The following is a 20,028-nucleotide window of genomic DNA, read 5'->3' as shown; positions in this document are numbered from 1 at the left end:
TTAGGGCGTGAATTTCGAGACATCTCTGTGATTGGTTTAAGGCCATTTATCATTAGTGATTTTGGTCTATCTTCAGATAGTTGAATGCTGCTAGATAAACTAAACTCTGACCAAATAGCATAGATTTGTCATTTTAAATTATCTATTTAAATTCCCAATTTAAATTCCCAATGTCAATACTAATCATATTTTTCTCTTAGCCATCACTGCCTGTCTGTGAATCATAATTCAATTCATCATGAGTAAGTTTTTCACATAAAGACCTTTCATAATCAAGATGCAATTTTATACTTAAGTTACCATTAGTCAACAATTTATTTATTAATATGAATTCAATACCAAATTTACCAATTGTTTTCTTCTTGTCTTGAGTTGTAACACAGATAATGGGGACCCTAAAAGAAGCTCACAAATTGTGAAAGCATTACTATAGGACTCAGCACAATCATTTCATAGGAAGAAAATTTATTTCACGTTGTGAATGCAAATTTTAGTAATAATGGTGTTGAACTTACTTTTCTAGGACTGTTTCCAAAGTGTTATTTCAACTACTTAAGATAAAACACATTATTTATCAGGATGTACTATTTCAAAATGTCACAGGTGAGAAACACATGCCAAAAAATAACACAACTGTTTAGTTTCATTAGTCACAAGTGAATGGATGGATGAATGGTGGATATGTCATGATTTCAAGTGTGCATAATATTTCTACCAAGACGTCCAAGTCTCAGTGATAATCAGAAATGGGTATTGCTATGGGGATATCCTAGGTGAGTCAGGGAACCATCTCTGGGGGCCCATTGGGCCCACTAAGCCTACTCTACATACTTAAAACAACAAAAGCTATAAAGCAAATGCCATCTCTGTTTGGGATGAAATTAAGGGGCTGTTTTGACAGATAATCTAGAAAGTACATCTATGGATGAAGATTGATCCTAACCATTTTAAGTAAGGGAGCATTGTTGGGGAATAGAGATTATGCCCAATGATCAAGAGGTTAGAAAGAGCTAGCAGTTTCAGAGAGAAGAAACTTCTCTTGATAGCTTTAGTGTTGCTTTATTTGAGTATTTGATAGCTTTAGTGCATATTGTGGGTTGGAAACAAGTAAGTAAAGAAACCAATCCCTGAAGACAAGTTCAATGTTTTCAAGTTAATCTGAACAGTGATATAGTAACTCTGTAGAGTAAAAATTTGTAAAACCACCTTTTATTCTATTATATGAATACCAATCTCTTTTTGGCCTAATAATTATAGCTGTGTAGATCTAGTAATTTGGTGAATGATTCAGATCCAGCCCAGTATGTTCAGACATCATAACCAAAAAAGAAACAAAGAAATTTCCTGGGTCGTATGTCTAGACTCTAAAGAGAAAAAGATAGCAGTCGTACAAGATAGGAAAAACAGATTCTTCTTTCTTGCACTTTTCTTTTTGGTCATGGAAACACGTTTTAAGGGCAAGGGATATATGTTGAGTTTTAAACCTGGAAGAGGCCATCAAGCTCTTTCATTTCTAGACTTAGAAGTGGCCCTGTGATTTGCCCAAGGGCCAACAGTTACCCTGGATCCAGCCTGCTTTATTAATCAGTGGGTGATTTAGTGTGCTCTGTTCATAATTCCCACTTGCAGCTACTTAGAAATATTTTTAGAGTTCACATCTTTTATGCCATGAGACTAGCCAAGAAGAACAATTCTTAGTTTGCTCAGCCACATTAGCTGAAATCTTGCCAGTTTTTTTTTTTTTTTTTTTTTTTTTTTTTTTGGGAAACACATAATAGTTGGGTCACATCAGGTAGATCCTTGTGAAGAGATGATTAATAGTTTCAGAGTTTGAAAAAACAACGCAAAGCTAAGCCTTTCCCCTCCTTCACCTCATGTCAGCTACTCCATGCGTGTATCCTGTTGGACTTCTCAGTTTCGAGGAATTCACATCGTCTTTGGTTGTATCCAGGAACATGAAGGTAGACCAAGCCAACATGGGGCCAATTTTATCTTGTGTTCACCAACTAAGTTAATAGCATTTGCCATTTACTGAATCTTTAGTATGAAATACTGTCTACAGGTGAGAAGCTCAGTGTTGATCTGCTTCAGTTGATATTTATTGAGCATCTTATACAATGTTGTCACTGCAGTTAGCATCAAGCAAGCCTTCTAGAAAGTGTCAGTTATTTTGATATCAACTGGGATTCAGACGGCTGGTAGTCTCTTTTCCTTCCGGGAGGTAATGATTAGGTGGTAATGCTATCCTTTCTCCAGAGATGAACTTTCGCCCCATGAATCATCACCTGCACAAGGGTTAGGCCAGCTGTCTGGTGTATGTAATGGGTTTGGAATAAATGTTCAAGAAACCAGCCTTTTAGAAGTCCCCCTACCACTGCAACTAGTGTAGGGTTAGCTTACAAAACTGTTTGGTTATACTCTTTTGGGATTTGGCCCTGCTTATTTGGGGTTAGATGGGAGTTTTCAAGCAGTTCGTAGTCATCCTGCATGTTAGGGAGACTTTGCCTCATGTCCCGGGTAACCTTTTGGACCTGAATGCCGGTACTGTTCTTTGGAGAAACCCTCTGGCCCCGGTATGCCTGGGCCTGACGTTTACAGATACCAAACTTGCTGAGCAGGATAAATACATCCCTCTGGAAGGCCTTTGTGAAAATAGCATAGAGAAATGGATTGGCACAAGAGTTAAGTGGATAGAAGAGAACCAGCAAGATTTTGGAGTTGGTAACTGTGATGAGAGGCTTGTTCATCAGTGCTGACAAAGCATAGAATGATATTGGGGCCATGCATATGAAGTCAGTGAAGATCAACACAGCCATCCTTTTGGCAATTTTGGTGTCTTTGTCCCCCGGATTGTACTGGGGATTTCGGACTGTGATGTAGATCTTCACGTAACAGGAGCAGACAATGATAAAGGCAACTATGTTGAGCATCAGAACAAGGATAATATACGCCAGGGAAAGAGGTGTCTCAGTATCCATGGGCAGACAGATGCTGACTTTGGCATAGCTGCTTATTCCCACCAAAGGGAGCAGGGCGAGCAGGAAGCAGCAAACCCAGCCCCCAACCATGATGGCATACGCATGCCTGAGGCGGATCTTCCGGTCCAGGCGCATGGCGAAGGTAATGGCATACCAACGCTCCAGGGTGATGACTGTCAGTGTATACACTGACAGTTCACTGGCAAAGACAGTGAAGAAGCCGGCTGTGTTACATCCAGGGCCTGTCTGCCAGTCGATGGCGTGGTTGTAGTACTCAGAATGAGTGTAGAGGTCTACAGAGGCGATGAGGAGCAGATACATCCCCATGCAGAAATCTGCAAAGGCCAAGTTGCACATGAGAAAGCGTGGGACAGTGAGTTTGTAGTGGCTGGTGAGGAGGACTATCAGGACAAAGACATTGCCCAGGAGAGCCAGGAGACTCACAAACCACACCACGATTCTCAGGAACTTATAGCCCATTATGTCTTCGCAGGGGTTGAACTCATCTGACTTGGGGGTACACACCATGTCTTCATTGCCCCCACATACAGTGTAGTCATAATGGCTATCAAAGGCCTGTAGGGTCTCTTCCTGTGGATTTTTTAGCTCCTGGCCAAAACCGAGGATCTCATCTTCTTGTTCTTCAAGGAAGACATAATAATGAGAGTTGCTGTGGGTATCCTGGAACTTAGAGTTGTCCTTGTATCCGGCATGGCTGTCACCCAAATACTCTTCATACTCCTGGTCAAAGGGGCCATTCAAAGCATTCACAGATTTTCTCTGACGCAGGCTCCGAATACTGCTCTCATTACACATTAAGGACTCAAGGATTCTGCAAGGCACAGAAATAAGTCACTGCTTGCTGAAAACCCCTAATGGTCCCCACAACACTTAGTAAAATATGTGGACTTCCTGAGATCTCCATGATCTGACAAGATTCTACATGATCTAGTCAGACCTGTTTCTCCTACATCATTTCCTATTACCCACCCCACCCCACTCAAGTGTCCCTTTCTTAGAGAGGTCTTCCCTGATTTCCCTAAATAAATTGTCCTACCTTATGTTTATTTCTTTTATAGTAATATCTGGCATCTTCCTATATGCTTCCCCTACTAGAATGTGAACAAAATGCAAGAGGGCTCTTGTCCAACCTATTCATTGCTATGGGATAGGACAGTGCCAAGCACATAGTAAGTGCTTAGCAAATATTTATCAAACATGAATAAATGTACGCTAGGATGTAGACATGCTCATGGAAGTGAGATTTAGTTTTTCCCTAGTCCTCCATACTGACATCACAAGGGATTCTATAACTTGCTTCAGCTGCTGAAGTATTGATTTATCTGTTGTGCTCTAGTTAAAATGTCCCATGGACTGCATATTCCAACCTATTTGGAGGCTAGTGAGAAATCTGGGCCCTGACCTTGAGGTCCTCTCTAGACCTCCTACCCATCCCTTGTCCTTTCTTAGCCAGGGCCACATGGTGTCAGTATCAAGCCTCCTCGATGGTTCCTATCACCCCCCTGTACCCCGCTTTTCTGTCTTTCTGCACGTGTCACGCCCATACTGGCCTTCTTTGCAGAGCCATTGAACTTTCCCTTTTGCTTCTGCCCCGACAACTAGGTCTCAGTTTATTTCTGGTGCAAATATGAGTCAGAAAGTCAGCCAGTAGATATTGTATAGACACGGAGAAGACATGAATATATGAGAAATGAAGGTGGTGTTAGGACAACAGGATTACATGAGACACAAGGGGGGAATAAAGTAGAGGCAAAGTGTATGTGAAGACAAGATGCAGAGAAAGCATGGAGAGAAGAAGGCTGTCCCTCCTTTGCAGCTTGCAGGCAGTCTGATAATAACTCATAATGCAGCTGATATTTATTGAGAATTTAACACATTCCAGGTCATTGCAATAGGTGTTTTCTGTTCAGTTTCTCATTTAATCTTCTCAAAACTTCTGTGAATGATAACATTACAATCTCCCTTCACAGAGGGTCGGGGAAGTTAAGTAAGGAAGCTGGAATAATACAACTAGAAAGTGGCAGAGCTTGGGCACAAAGCTGTCTGAGTCCAAAGCCCACACACAGGCATCCAGAAAGCTGTGACATTATCGAAGTCTTAATTGCTTGTGTTTCTAAGTTTGTCCTCATAGTTGTGGCATCTAGTATGGGTTGAGGACCTAATATGTGTTGAATCTGGAGAGTAGGAATCATGTTGTATAATCTCTACAAGATTTTACAAGATCCCTACCGCTCCCTGCTGTGATGCAGTGACCTTGGTCTTACTTCTCATCTGCAGTCACTTTAAGTCTACAGGGACATTGTGTCCTATGAAGTTGATGTTTCTCATGGATGCTTCAGTTCTTTCTGCCTGGCTTTCAAACCACAAACCTTCCCCAAACCCAGAAATTACTTCAACTTCCACCGAGACCTCTTGTCGCTTATTCTAGACACCGGCCATTTACCCTCTGATTTTCTTCTGATTCTTAAAAGCACAGCAGTGGCTTGGATATGAAAGGTCAGCCCGTGTAAGGTGAAGGACACTCAAGGAAAGTGGCAGCTTCTTTAGAGTCCACGTGTTTCTTGCGATCAGTTCCTTCAGGTTCTCCAGGCCTTTGGATGGCAGGGCAGCGACGCTGGTGTAAGAGACATCCCTGGGAAGGAGAGAACACAGAGGTGGTGAGCGGCCAGAGCCTTCTACTTCATGATGAGAAGGTCAAGTGGGTCCGAGATTGATAGGGGCTTGCTCCTTTCTGCTCTTGAACATAGACTCAGTTCTTTAGATACTGCCACTGGTCTAAGGGGGGATATTTGGCTTCCAAGTTCATATTTACAACGGACTCCCCATTTTTATTACTTGGAATTCCAGTATGGTTCGGTACAAATAATAGTTTAGCAGACATACTATTTTACTCATTATAATAAATGCAAACTCTTGGAATCAGAGACAGATAACAATTTTACTCCAGAAAATTACACCATGTAACTACTAAAGGGTCTCCAGAGACAAGAGAAATAAATTTGAACAGGCTTAGAGGGGACTGAATTGTTCTCAGTCTCTTTGGGGACTAGGGATTTAGGATTAATAAGCTGCTCACTGATATGGACCAAAACAAGCATCATGGAAGTCTAATGAACTTGGAAATCATACCAGTTACATGGTGAATTCATGACTGAAAACAAACTCTCCAGAGTTTCTTTAGAAGGCTGTAAATGTATTTCATGGAAAGAAAACTCCAATATTTATATTAACAATCTGAGTTTATTTAGGTTATTAATCTGAGAAAAGAGATGCAAGTCACTTCCAAAAACAATGGGAAGGGTGGAGAAGCTGGGGGCACAGACATTAGTGTTAGTTACTAAAGTAAAATTAATTCACAGTGCAGTGTGGCATTTCCTGTTCTTAGTCCCCCAAAATACAGGTTATAGGTCTTGCTCCCTCATTTTTTAAAATAATTTTTATTATTTGCTCCATCATTTTTACTTGCACTGAATAATAGCTTGAATAAAACCATGAATAGTTAACCTAGCCTCTCTCATTTTATATTTTATCAATGAAAATATTCACTAAATAGTCTTATATTTTATGTATGTTATAATGTTTTACATTTCTTAAAAGATAATTTATTTTAGAGAGGTGGGAGGGGAGAGAGAGAGGAGAAGAAGCAGACCCCCTGCTGAGCATGGAGCCCAGTGACAATGTGGGCCTCTGTTTCACGACCCTGACATCGTGACCTGAGCTGAAATCAAGAGTCTGACGCTTACCTGACAGAGCCACCCAGGCGCCCCACTTTACAGTTTTTTAATAATTACATTTTAAAATGTTTACAATAATTAGTAGTATCTTATTAGCAAGAAAATTCCAATAGTTACAGCTTCTTCCTCCACATCGTAATTTGACTTAGCTGGGATTTACATTCTTGGGGTTCAAGGCTGCTAGAATTTGCTAGTCATTTTTTATCAGCATGAAGTTCTCATATTAAGCCCATTCTTACTATAGACTTGTGATTCTCAGGGAATTCTTTTGCTATTCTGTACTCATAAGTACATTTGGAAAATTGGCATAAATGAACAACTTTGGTATAGTTGCTGAGAGCTGAGGGATTTTGGAGCCAGCCATAAATGCAACTGGGAAGTAAATGAAGCTAGACGTTGGTCTCCTGCTTGAGCTGTCCTTTTGATTCAGCATTTTCTCTTTTAGCTCTGCTGTCTTCGAAGGGTTGCCATCTTTCTGCCTTTAGCTTTCTGAAAGCAACTTACGTGTCTTTATCCAAGGATGCTTTCATGTCAGTGAAACAAGAGAGCATCTCTTGGCTCAAAATGAGCTCAAAATGCTTTGCTGTCTGTTGCACACACTGATTGCGTGTGTTCATCTGAAAGAGTTTATCCTTCCAAGTACTGTGTTTGCATTTTAATAGACATTTCTTGAAAAAACACTTTAGGAGCCATCCCAGTTACTAAGTGGCAAAACACCCCAAAACTAAGTGACATCAAACAACAATCTTTTTATTATTAGCATAGCTTTTGTCAGGAATTTAAATTTGTCCGGAATTTGACCAGGGCGTGGCAAGGACGGCTTGTCTCTGCTCCGTGATGTCTGGGGCTCGGCCCAGAAGACTTGAAGGCTGGGGCAAATCAGTGACTAGGGCTGATACTATCCGCAGACTCCTTCGCTTGTGTGTCTGGGCCAGAGCTGAGATGACTCAAAGCTCAGTTCACTGTTAATGTGGCTTCTTCATGGCTTGGGCTTCTCCTATCATGGCAGTCAAGTTCTGAGAAGGGGGCATTTTGAGAGGAAGCATCTGGGGAGTTCCAAGAGAACTGGTAGATTTAAAGGCAGGGAACATATAACCCATCTCACAATGGGAGGAGTGTCAAAGAATTTGGGGCCTTATTTTAAAAGTGCTATAGTGATCGACATGGTGGGGATAGATAGCACTGAGGCAGATATTTGGTGAAAGCTGAGAATTTACCACTCTGCAAATCAGTGTTTCTTGTGGTTCCTGGACCAGCATCAGAATAACCTGCAATACAGACTCCTGAGCCACATCCAAAACCACGTGGATTATAATCTCTGATGGTGGGGCCTGGGAGTCTACATTAAGATGCTCTCTAGGTAATTTAGAATCTCACTACAATTCTCAGAACATTTTTATGAGGCAGGTGGTTATTATAACTAAGATGAAGAAAAGGAGGCATGTTAGATCCAAAAAGATTCAGCAAACCAAGGGGGGAGCCATAACTGTAATTTGGAGCTTGAGTTTGGGGTTAGTGTCCTAGGAACTTTCTCTACTCATTCTCGTCAGGTCTCTGGAGTCTTTTCTGAACACAGATCCAGGTGCAACAATCCTCCAGGGACTCGTTAGGACTCTGGGAGGGAGGAGTTAATTCCATGGTTTGTCTGAGTGTCTGTAACAAACGTATCTCAGGTGGCCTCCAGTTGGGTCCCAGTGGAGCTGAATTGGGAGAGGGCTTAGACGGGCATGGAGAAAAGCAGTGTTGGAAAATGTGTGTAAGACTTATGATAGAGACACCAGTAACATAATGAGAACTTGGCAGATAGTAGGTATTCAATGAATGTCAATTCCTTTCTTACCCAGTCTAGAGTTTTCTTAGCCCAAGTCAGAAGCAAGGAACCTGGAAAATACAGCTTATTTGACGTCTTGTCCTGTATGCCTCATAGGCAACTCCAACTTAACAGGTCCATCCCAAATTTAGCTTTTAATCTTCCACCCCCACCCAACCTCCTCCATTTAATCTAGGAAGAAAACACACACACACACACACACACACACACACACACACATACACACACACACACACACAACACCTCTCTTCCCCTAAATCCCAAATTCATGTAATTGCAGCTCCAGTCTGAGCTCACATCATCTCTTGGTGCAATAGCTTTCTTGTCTACCCTTCTTCCCTTCCAGTGTACCCTCCACACAGCAGTCAGAGTAGTCAGACATAGCATAGGGGATGAATAAGTTCTCCCTCCTGCTGAAAACCTTTCAATGACTTCCCAATGTACCATAAATAACATTTACTCTTCCTACCATGTCCTTTAATGTCCTGAAGATCTGGCCCTTGCCAACATCTCCAAGATCATCTCAAGGGCCTAAAGTCACTTACAGTCCCAACTGGAATCAATCTGGAGCCCTCTCACTCCCTGCTGGCGTGAGCCACTTGATGTAGCTCTAATCCATTAGGCCTGCTGTTAACCTAAAGTGCTCCTGAGCTGCTGCCCTTTCCAGATGCTGGCTGCTCCACTCATGCTACTTTGGTAATTTCCCCCCCTTTTTGGGATTTAACTTCTCTTGCAGAGATCTACAATTTTATTTTATTTTTAAAGATTTTAGTTATTTATTTGACAGAGATCACAAGTAGGCAGAGAGGCAGGCAGAGAGAGGGCGGAGGAAGCAGTCTCCCTGCTGAGCAGGGAGCCTGATGTGGAGCACCATCCCAGGACCCCAAGATTATGACCTGAGCCGAAGGCAGAGGCTTAACCCACTGAGCCACCCAGGCGCCCCAAGATCTACAGTTTTAATCAGAAAATCTGGCTGCTATCAGAAAGGAAGGTAGGAGTTCCTTTACACTTGAAAATGGTTGTAGTGCTGCCTCTCCATGCAAAAAGTCCCAAATGGAGTGATTCTTTCCTCCAAGCCAACTGGTGTTAAGTCCTATTTTCTCTCCACCATCTTCTGGGACTTGTATTCTCATGGAGTCTCTCTTGCCCTTGCCCTATAGTTGTGCCATGAATGTCTACAGTAAGATGCATTTGAACTATACCCTCTAATCCGATAGATGTTATCTTAGCTATTTTTATGTCTGTAACTGTCCACAGTCTCACAGTTCTCCTTACTATTACCTTAATTTAGGTCTGAATTACATTTCACCTAAGCTGCGCAAAAACTTCCTGATTGGTCTTAGAACCCACCTTCAGACTTCGGACAGAAGTTCTTTCTAAAACTTGGATCTCATTGCATAGCTTTCCAGCTTGAAACCATGGTTCCTCCAATGTCTACACAATGTATGTCAAGGTTCTTAGAAGAGTATTCTTTGTCCCCAATGGGAATGTCTTCCTGAATCTTGTGTAATGTTCTTGATTTTTTCCATTTCAGTGGAGCACATTTTTGAGTAATTTCTTAGAAAGGCTACACATGAGGGAGATACTTTCTGCATCCTTGCATGTCTGAAGATGACTTTTTCTATCCTTAGATTCTGTTGATACCTTAGCTGGCTATAAAATTTGGGGTGGCAAATAGTTTTTGTTCAGAATTCTAAAGGCTTTACCAAATTCTAGCACTCATTGTAGCTTTTCCTAAGACTGATACGATTTTTGGTCTTCGACTTGTTTTTATTCACTGGAAGCTTTTATGGCTCTCTCGCTCTCTCTCTCTCACTCTCTCTCTAATTTCAAGGTTTCCTGAGATAAATTGATGTATAACACATGTAGGTTTGCAACATGCAACATGATGATTTGGCACATGTCTATTTTGTGAACTGATTACATGGCACTCTCTTTGTTCCTAGTGTGAGATTTCATGAAGGTATGCTTTGGTGTGGATCTTTTTGCACTTATTGTGCTGGCTCCTGGGCATGGGGGTGAAACCATTAGTCTAGATGGATATGCTCTTTGGCTTTAGGACAATTTTTGGTGTTATTTCCCGAATAACTTACTCCTCTCATGTTCTTTGCTCCCTCTCTGTAATTCCTAGTAAGTGAAAAAGAAACTTCCTATACTCATCAGATTTCTCTCCATTTTTTGTTTGTAATTTTTCCTGTTATTTATTATTATTTTATTTTGTAGTAGTTTTTTTTTTTTAAAGATTTTATTTATTTATTTGACAGAGAGAGATCGCAGGTAGGCAGAGAGAGAGAGGAGGAAGCAGGCTCCCTGTGGAGCAGAGAGCCAGATGTCGGGCTCGATCCCAGGACCCTGGGATCATGACCTGAGCCGAAGGCTGAGGCTTTAACCCACTGAGCCACCCATGTGCCCCTTAAGTAGTTTTTATACCCAATGTGGGGCTCAAAGTCACAACCCGAGATCAAGGGTCACATGCTCTACTGAGTCAGCCAGGTGCCCCTTCCCTATTACCTGTTTTGAGTCTAATGGTAGAATTCCTTGACTGTACCTTCTATCTCTTCTACTGAATTAAAAAAAATTCATTGAAAATTTTTGTTTCCAGCTTTATCAAAGTATAACTGACAAATAAAAATTGTATAGATTTATGGTGCTCAATGTGGTGTTTTGATAGATGTGTACATTTTGACATGATTACCACAATGAAAACTAATGAAAATACCTGTCACCTCACATAGTTTTTTTTTTTTCCTTATGGTCGAGAACATTGAAGATCTACTCTCTTAGCAGTTTCAGATATACAAAATAGTATTATTAACTGTAGTCACCATGCTGTACCTTAGATCCTCAGACTTTATTATTCATCCTGCATAACTGAAACTTTGCACCCTTTGATCAATATCTCTCTATTGCCCCATCCCTCAAGCCTGGTAACCACCAATCTACTCTCTCATGATGAGCTCAGCTGTTGTAGATTATGCATATAAGTGAGATCATGCAGTATTGCCTTTCTGTGCCGGGATTTGAATTTTTTAGTTTTAGTTTGAGGAAAGCTGGGACTCTGCCTGTTCTCTTCACTGCCATATTTTGGCACCTAGACTGGTGCTTGAAAGACAGAAGGTTCTGAATACATAATTGTCAAATGCATAGATACATTTTAAGAAGAGCTTTCATGTTTTCCTTTCCTTTTTTTTTTTTTTTTTTTAAGATTTATTTATTTGAGAGAGAGAGAGCACATGCTTGCGAGCTGGGGAAGGGGCAGAGGGAGAGAGAGAATCTCAGACTCGGTGCTGAACTCAGAGTCTGACAAGGGCCTCGATCTCATGACCCTGAGATCAGGACCTGCCCTGAACCCAAGACTCAGACACTTAACCGACTGCTCCAGCCAGGCACCCCTTCTCATCCTTTTTTATAGTATATGTGAGGAAGGACACATAATGTTTAGAAATGCTTTTAAATTCCAACTCTTTGGGTTTGACTCCTGGCTTCTGCACTTACTATCAGTCACTGAGCCCTTTTGTGTATCAGTTTCTTTGTCTTGGGTTTGTTCAACAATAGCTGACAGTATGTTCTCAATAAATATGTTATTATTGTCATTATTACTGTGAAAAATGTCTTCTCAGATTTATCTCAGATGATTAGTGGTGGCCTTGTTAAAAGTTCTCTTCTGTTCTCTGAAATGTGTACGGCTCCTCCAGACCCATTTCCATTCCGCTTGTCTTTCTTGGTCTCAGTCTTTCACTCATAAGCGTTCTTTTGCTGGTGATCCTAGGTCGCATGCTCGTGCTTAAGAACAAGACTGAAAATCTGATTGGGATCTTGTCCACTGGCAGACTCTGCTTTAGGGCAATTCTGTGGGGGAGCTGGCCATTATGCTGTTGGACTGTAAAATGCCAGATAATGGAGGTCTCTTTTGTTTTAGAGTTTCTCAACTTCTTCAGAGTAAAGACTTGAAGTCTCTAGCTTAGAAGGGAGGTACTCTTGGCTGCTGGCACTTTGCATGAACAGGGCAGTGGGGTAACATTTCCAGATGTAAATCTTCAATAAATCCTCTGTCTTTAGCCCCATGTCTCATTGTTGCCAGGCCACACCCATCACCTCTCTGTCCCATGCTCTTCAGATGTTCTGCTGGGCAAGGCAGCTCCCTCCAGATACACGCTTCCAGGGACTGCTATTCTTACATCGTCTTCCTTCTCTCTGCCTTTTTTCCCTCAGAATTCTGTAGCTCGCCCGACCACCCATGTATCCTCATCTGTCCTCTCGGATTTATGTATATTAAAAATTCCTTTCCCATCTTTTCTTATCTTTTCTTATGAGGGAGGGGAAATAAAAGCTTAGGTTCGATGTATCACTCTTCACCATGACTCCATTTAGCATGTATATCTGCGTAAGAGCTTAGAACAAATACTCGCTGAGGCTGAGTCAGCCAGACAACTAGACAACGAGACAGTTTCGCATCCCCCAAGTTGAAGGAGAGAAAGAGTCTTGGTCTGATGAAAGCCCCAACTCAACCAGGCAGGATCACTTTAAGTTCTTTCAAGCTGTATCTTTCCTCATTCACCCCAATTTTTATCTGCCCACTTTGAATCCAGAATATATTAATAGTGTACCTTCTTTTCTAAAATAAAATTTCAAAATGTCGTGGCATTAAGAACTTTGTGTTCAGAGTGAGAGAAATGGAAAGTGGTATCAGCAATAAAGGGATCCGAAATGATTTGTGAGTGCAGCCACATGGAAGGAAACCTCAAGCTGGAGGGCTGCCCTCTCTCTTAGTGATTTGAGCACTTTTCACAAAGGGCTCATCAAATGATGGGCACTGAGCTTCCTGAGAATTTGTCTCTAGCAAGTATTTAGTCACAAAACAGAATGCAGCTGAGCTCAGCCTGGCAGACAGTTGGAAGCCTAATTGTCTAAGTCATGGGAACCATCTCAAGTTAAGTGTCTAATGAAAGTAACAGGACGTGAATTTGGAGAGGGTGAGATCTGCCGGGTTATACACAGGGCAAGAAGATCACGGAGTTTGAAAAATGCCAGGAAAACAAAAAAGAGCCAACTGATATTCGATGTCATAGGAAAAACAAATTGCTCCTCAAGCAATTATGTACCCTAACATCCCCAAACACTGGAACAATTTCCATTTTTGTGAGATGTATTGTCATTATTATTTAAGATGAACCTTTGATGAATTCAGTTGCAATGAAATAAGCACTACTTAGCTTGCCAGTGTTTTTCAGCAGCAATTGGAGATTTCTTTTGTTTGCTTCTAACACATGTGGGTTTTTTCGCTAAAGATCGATAGGCAGAAGCTGACCCATTAAAGATGTGTAGTCACATCGGCAAATTGGTAGATGATATGCATCTAAAACAGAAAGATTAATTTACTGCTTAACAGGCAGTTTAAGTAATTTATTAATACTGACTCAGAAATTACTTAAGGGCTTAAAAGTTATACATTTAAGAGAGTGACTTGATTGGTTATAAGAATTTAAAATGCATATCATGCATTTTTTTAAAAATACTTACTGATTGCTTTCTATGTATTGGTCTATGTTGCTAGGAGCTAGGGCCATAGAAGTAAACAAAACAGGCAGGAATTCCTGCTCTTCTCATGCTTATGTTCTAGTGGGGAGAGAGGGACACTTAAAAAAAAAAAAGTAAGTTTGATAATAATAAAACTGTGGGGAAAAGGAATACCAGGAAGAGGAAAGGAAGAACTCAAAAGTGGGGTCATAATTGGGGATGGTGTCAGGAAAGTCCTCATGGAAGAGACAGTAGAGCAAAGGTCTAAAGGAGGTGAGGGAGAGAAACGCGTTGATATCTGAGGTAAGAACAGTGCAGGCAGAGAGACCAGCTAGTGCCAAAGCCCTGAGGAAAGAGTGTTCCAGTTATGTTTGAAGAAATAAGGAGGCCACTGTGGTGGGGGCTGAGACAGCAGAGGAGTGGGAAATGTAGAAGTCAGAGATGTAATGGGGAGCCAGATCATGTGTGCCTTGTAGGCCATCAGAAGGACTTTGTCTTTTTATCAGAGTGAGATCAAGAGTCTTTAGAGGAATGATGTTATCTGACTTATTTTGAAAGAACCAGTCTGGCTATTGCTTTGAAAGGAAACCAAAGAGCGCAAAGGTTGGAAATGAGAAGACCAACAATAGAGAGGATGGTCTCTTGGACCAGAGAGGGAGCACTGGAGATGCTGAGAATGGCTGGAGTTTGAGTAAATTTAAATGGTAGAATCAATGGAACTTTCTCATGAATTGGATATGGGTGGGAAAGGGGAGTAAAGAATGACTCTGAGATTTCTGGTCTCCAACTAAAAGAATGGAATTGCCATTTCCTGAGATGGGGAAGATTGCAAGTGAGGGAGGTGTGGAGGGAAAGATCAGGGGCTCAGTTTTGGTCAGGTTGAGTTTGAGATTCCTATTAGACATCCAGATGGGGACAGTAATAAGCATCATGGAGAAACACAGAGCAGGGAAGTGTGATGAAGAATGGTGGGCAGCTTGCAAATTTAAATAGGGTGTTCAGGGAAGATCTCAATGAGAAGATAACTTTTAAGCAAAAACTTGAAAGAGGTGAAGGAGCAAACCACATGGATATCTGGGGAAAGAGCCTTCCATACAGAGAAGACAGTGTACAACCCTTAAGTGGACTTGTTCAGTATGGCTGGTGTGGAGTGATGAGGAGGAAAGAAGTAGGAAATGAAATCAGAGAACAGGTCATGGGTAGGAAGCTGTTATAGCAAGGTCTTTGAATGCTATTTGTGAGGACTTTGGTTTTTTCCTGAGGAAGATGCTAAAGACCTGGACCGTTTTAAGCAGAGATTTAAGAAAATGATCTAGCAAAGCTGGAGAACAACAGATGCAAAAATAATCCTATGTGAGAAGAATTAACCTTGTGTGCCAGGAAGAAATGGTGTTTCTGGGTTAGTTACTACTGGGTTTGCATTCTAGAACCTTCACCTATGGCCAGGTGTCCTTGGGAACTTACCTATCATCTCTGCACCTCGGTTTCTCATTTGTTAAAGAGGGATAATAACACCTGCCATTGAATAGTTAAAAAGGTTCAAGGCCATCTACTATCTGTAAAGAACCTATAACACAGCTGAAGCTCAAAAATGTCTGCCATTAATAATAAGATTATAGGCCAAAGGTTCAGATGATCATAAATTACTAATCTTTTTTTGAAGTCTTGGTATGTATATAAAATTGCTTTGTAACTCAGATATCACTGCTGTCCTCTTTTTCTCCCTCTCAAGTTTATATAATTACATTTCTTTTAAGCCCGCAGCTTCCACGACCCAGAAAAATCTCACGGAGTTTACGATCTTCGCATGATGGATTCTTCAAAGAAAAACTATCCATATACTGTAATTCAGTAAGCTCAGCTCTTTACCACACAATGACAAAAGGAAATGATGGCAACTTATTGCCATTAGCCAGATAGATGCTAAACAAAAACCTATCCTTGCTCTCCTTGTCTTCAGTGTTAAATCCTCTCTCCCTCCCCAACACACACACAAAATGGCCATCACCATAGTGGCTGAAGGATTGACCTCAGTGCTACCTGTGAGAAATGAAAAGTCCAATTTCTTTTAAGGTGTTTATTTCCTTTAGAATCAGAAGTGGAACATAATTAACAAAATGGATTTCAGTGACCTAGCAGAAATATTGCGTCACAATGAAAACCCTTAACTACTTATTTCCTTCCATCTGTCCCAAGAGTAAAAATCTCAGAAGAGTCAAAGAATTTAGTCATCATCCATACTAACTTGAGAACAGAATGCCTCATTGGTTACACCAAAAACTGCTTCTCGTGCTTATGTTTGTGGGTTATTTATTGAAAATTTTAATCCTAGGTTGATTCACCCCTCCTATCAGTACGTCTATGACTAGCGTCTTCTAATTAATTGTATAATCACGAGTAAAACTTTCTACATAACATTGTATTTGCCTCAGCTGTTTGGCCCCATGCAATCTTATTTCTCTTCTTTCACCCCGTACATAACTGAGAGACTTGATATGGGTGAAATCACCAAAAAATATGAGAAAAGTAGTGTTAGAAAAGTCAGAATCCTTTGGGGTTGATGGGATAAAATAAAATAATTTATATAAAAATGTTTAGCATAGAGCTAGTAGGCACTTAATAAAATGTAGATTATTTATACTTAAAGTTGCAAAGAAAAAGTGCTCCTACTTATTTCTTGTTCTTAAGATTTAGCACTGTTGAGGATTCCTAGCTAAAGAGAAGTGACTAGTTAATAAAACTGTTCGGAATGTATATGATTTAGAACATTTTGCAAGTTTCTTTTCTTAGAACTCAGACTCAGCAAATCTTCTTTTATGTTCTATCAGTTTCTCTTAATGTGACAAGCACTTACTTAATTCTTTAGAATTAGCTTTAGCAAAACCGTGCTACAAGAAACAGTTAATGGGTTTGTGAATTATTCTTTCTCAAGGGTGAAAAGTCATTCTAGTTTACTTTTCAGCTTGGCATAGATATGAAAACATTTATTCAGACTGAATCCCCTCGTAAAATGAAAGATCATTTTAGGTCATTGCTCTAGAACTGTGGTTCTCAGTGCTTTGGAGAACTTCTCTTTTAGTTAAAGTAAAAAACTTTTGAAGATGATAGTTGTTGAACTTCTAGTCAGTTGAAGAAATACAAATGTTTGTATGACTTTGAGGACCTTTGTCATTACCCCATCATCTCTCTCCTACAAGAATCATCACTCCAGTTTGGGAACACTCTGCAAATGATTTCTCAATTGCTGCAGAAAGTAACCATGACAGATTGTTGGGACTTAAAGCATTAGCCCTGTTTTCTCCTATCAGTGGCCATGGTAGTAAGAGATGCTACTGGTCAATAAACTTGGATTTTTTGTGTTATCCAATTATACTGAGTTGTTGACACAGTTCTTCCAGTCTGAAGATTCCTAGGGCTGAAGTAGACTATCCTCTTGTGATCAGCAAGAAGTCAGCATGCACAAAGATCTGGAAAAGTAGTTGTCTCCTCTTTCTCTTCAAATTCTACTGTGACCTTCCTCACAGCTCTCAAGGACTCCACAAAGTGGTTGCAAGTCACCTACTTGCCTCTGGAGACACAGGTGTGTGTCTTAGGAAGGAGGGATGACCTGCTTCCATTGCTTCCCCAAACTTGGCTCCCTTGGCACAGGTTGGACTTGATGCCCAAGCCAGGACCTGTAAGAGTATGTTTATCCTTGCAGTTCATTTCTCACTCCCATGAGCAGAACAACCTAGCAACAAATCTTCTCTGGTTTTCTACCATAAGAGGTTCCTTTCCTCTCAAAGAGAACTGCTCTGAAGGCTCTTCTTGGCAAGCACAGAAAGGAGACAAAGTGCGCCGGGCTGATTAAGTCTTTGGGTGCAATCTCGATGCTCTCTGAGGAGGTCCCGTGCCTGCCAAATAGCCAGGAGATGCAAACGAGTAGTCACAGCACAGTGGCTGGGACACAGGTATTCAGGACTAAGACAGGGCCAAGGATGGGCAAAGGTGAAGGAAAGAAGACGTAGGGGTGCTTTGAAGAGGGCCACAAACTGTGATGGGTTATGTAACTATGACTAATATTTGCATGGTAATTCTTCAGTGAGCCACCCTTAACTTCCTGAGTCAGGTCATGTTCCCCACAATATGATTTCAGCACAACACATTTTTCCAACGCTATCCTTTGGCCGAAGTTATGTTTTGTTGTTACTGCTCTTTGAACACATCCTATGTTTTTCTAGACTTGCCTTTGTTCTTTCTCTCATAACTCCATCTCTCTCTATTGCAATTCTACCCCTCATATGAAGCCCATCTCAAATATCCCTTCTTTAGTGAGGCCTTTGCTGGTCACCCTACTTAGAAATGGTATCTTGATTCTCTAAATACTTCTCATGGCTCTTTTTACATTAAACTTTTAGTTACTTATGCACATTTCTCCTAAATTTGACTGTAACCTCTTTAAAAGCAGAAGTTGTGTCTTTTTTTTTTTTTTTAAGATTTTATTTGTTTATTTGACACAGAGAGAGAGATCACACGTAGGCAGAGAGGTAGGCAGGCAGAGAGAGAGAAGGAAGCAGACTCCCCGCTGAGCAGAGAGCCTGACGTGGTGCTGGATCCCAGGACCCCAAGACCATGACCCGAGCCGAAGGCAGAGGCTTAACCCACTGAGCCACCCAGGTGCCCCCAGAAGTTGTGTCTTATCCTTTTAACACTCATGGAGTTCAGTAGGTGCTCAGTAAAATGCCTGCAGAATAAGTAAGTAAACGAACATTGCAACAAATTTGCTTCAGATTAGCTGTTTCTCCTTAGAAGGGAAAGAGAAAAGGGAAAGAGAGGATAAACTATGGATGGTGAAGGGCTGGGAGTTAGGACTAAAGCTGATTTCACTTAGGTCTAAAATTCACTCAGGATCACAATTCAATAATAAAAAGACAAGCCAATTAAATAAGATAAGGTATTTGAACAGACCCTTGACAAAAAAAAAAAAAAAAAAAAAAAAACAAACCAAAACAAATGGTTACAGGAAAAGATGCTCATCCTTAATCATCAGGGAAAAAGAGAGTAAGTCCTAACAGCTTTATAGCAGCTAGAATGGCTAAATCAAAAAGATTGACAATACAATGGGCTAGGTGAGTGTGAAACTTTCATACCACTCTGGTTTGAATAGAAAATGGGATTTTGGGGGGCAATATTTCCTACAAAGTTAAATGTATATCTATCCTGTGACCTGACAGCTTTACTCCTAGATTTTCATATGAGAAAAACAAATAGATCTGTGGTTGTCTATGAAAGCTGGGGCAAGAGGGGAACTTTCTGGGTGATAAAAATGTTCTAAGCCTGGATTAGGATAGGCTAACATAATTTTGCCCAAACTCACCAATCTGCACACTGTATGTTACTGTATGTAAATTATATCTCAATAAAAAAAAATTTGTCCAGGATCAACCTAGAAAATCATGTATTCAGCATACCTGTGGACTCAGACATGCCAAAAAAATCTGCCACCATTTTTCAGCCATCTAATAGTATGATTTTGTGAAGACTACTGAGTAAAAAAAAAGAACATAAAAAGCTTATTCTTCTCTAAACCAAGATGGCAGTGCCATGACCTTTAGATTTTAAATGATTAATTTGATCAACTAATAACAACCAAAGTTTATTTTTATTGAGACATGTTCTACAAACTCAAGGATATTGTTACAGAGATGTCCTCTTCTTTGGAGATACTTCTAATAGTAAGTGGGACTATTAGAGTCATTTTCAATAGTAAGTTAAGTGCTTTTTAATGTGGGTTACATAATTTAGACCTTAGAGAACTCTGCTTATTATGAAAGGCATTGCATTTCAGTGTGTTCTTTCCTTTGGGATTATAAACACCAAGAGCTTCTCTTTCAAAATAAGATTAAAAGAAAACAAGATAATCAAAAATTGAAAGCATAAAAATAGAAAATGAGATTACATATCTTGA

At 40.6% G+C, this 20,028-nt stretch overlaps 1 protein-coding gene across 4 annotated transcripts in view; it reads right to left on the bottom strand.

Annotated features, from left to right (window-relative positions):
* Positions 1–296: 296 nt before the first annotated feature.
* TSHR (thyroid stimulating hormone receptor) overlaps positions 297–20,028 on the bottom strand; it is a 163,029-nt gene continuing 143,297 nt past the window's right edge. For all 4 annotated transcript variants that reach the window (XM_044230780.1, XM_044230779.1, XM_044230781.1 and 1 more), the window contains 2 exons: positions 5,443–5,631; positions 297–3,810 (listed from right to left, as the gene is read on the bottom strand). In XM_044230780.1, coding sequence (XP_044086715.1) covers positions 2,397–3,810; positions 5,443–5,631 — 1,603 coding nt within the window. In that variant the 3' untranslated portion in view covers positions 297–2,396. The remainder of the gene's footprint in view (positions 3,811–5,442; positions 5,632–20,028) is intronic.

Source organism: Neovison vison, chromosome 13, assembly GCF_020171115.1.
Source record: "Neovison vison isolate M4711 chromosome 13, ASM_NN_V1, whole genome shotgun sequence".
Lineage (NCBI taxonomy): Eukaryota > Metazoa > Chordata > Mammalia > Carnivora > Mustelidae > Neogale > Neogale vison.
Note: the sequence above shows the minus strand (reverse complement) of the source record. Positions and strands in the feature narration are given on the sequence as shown.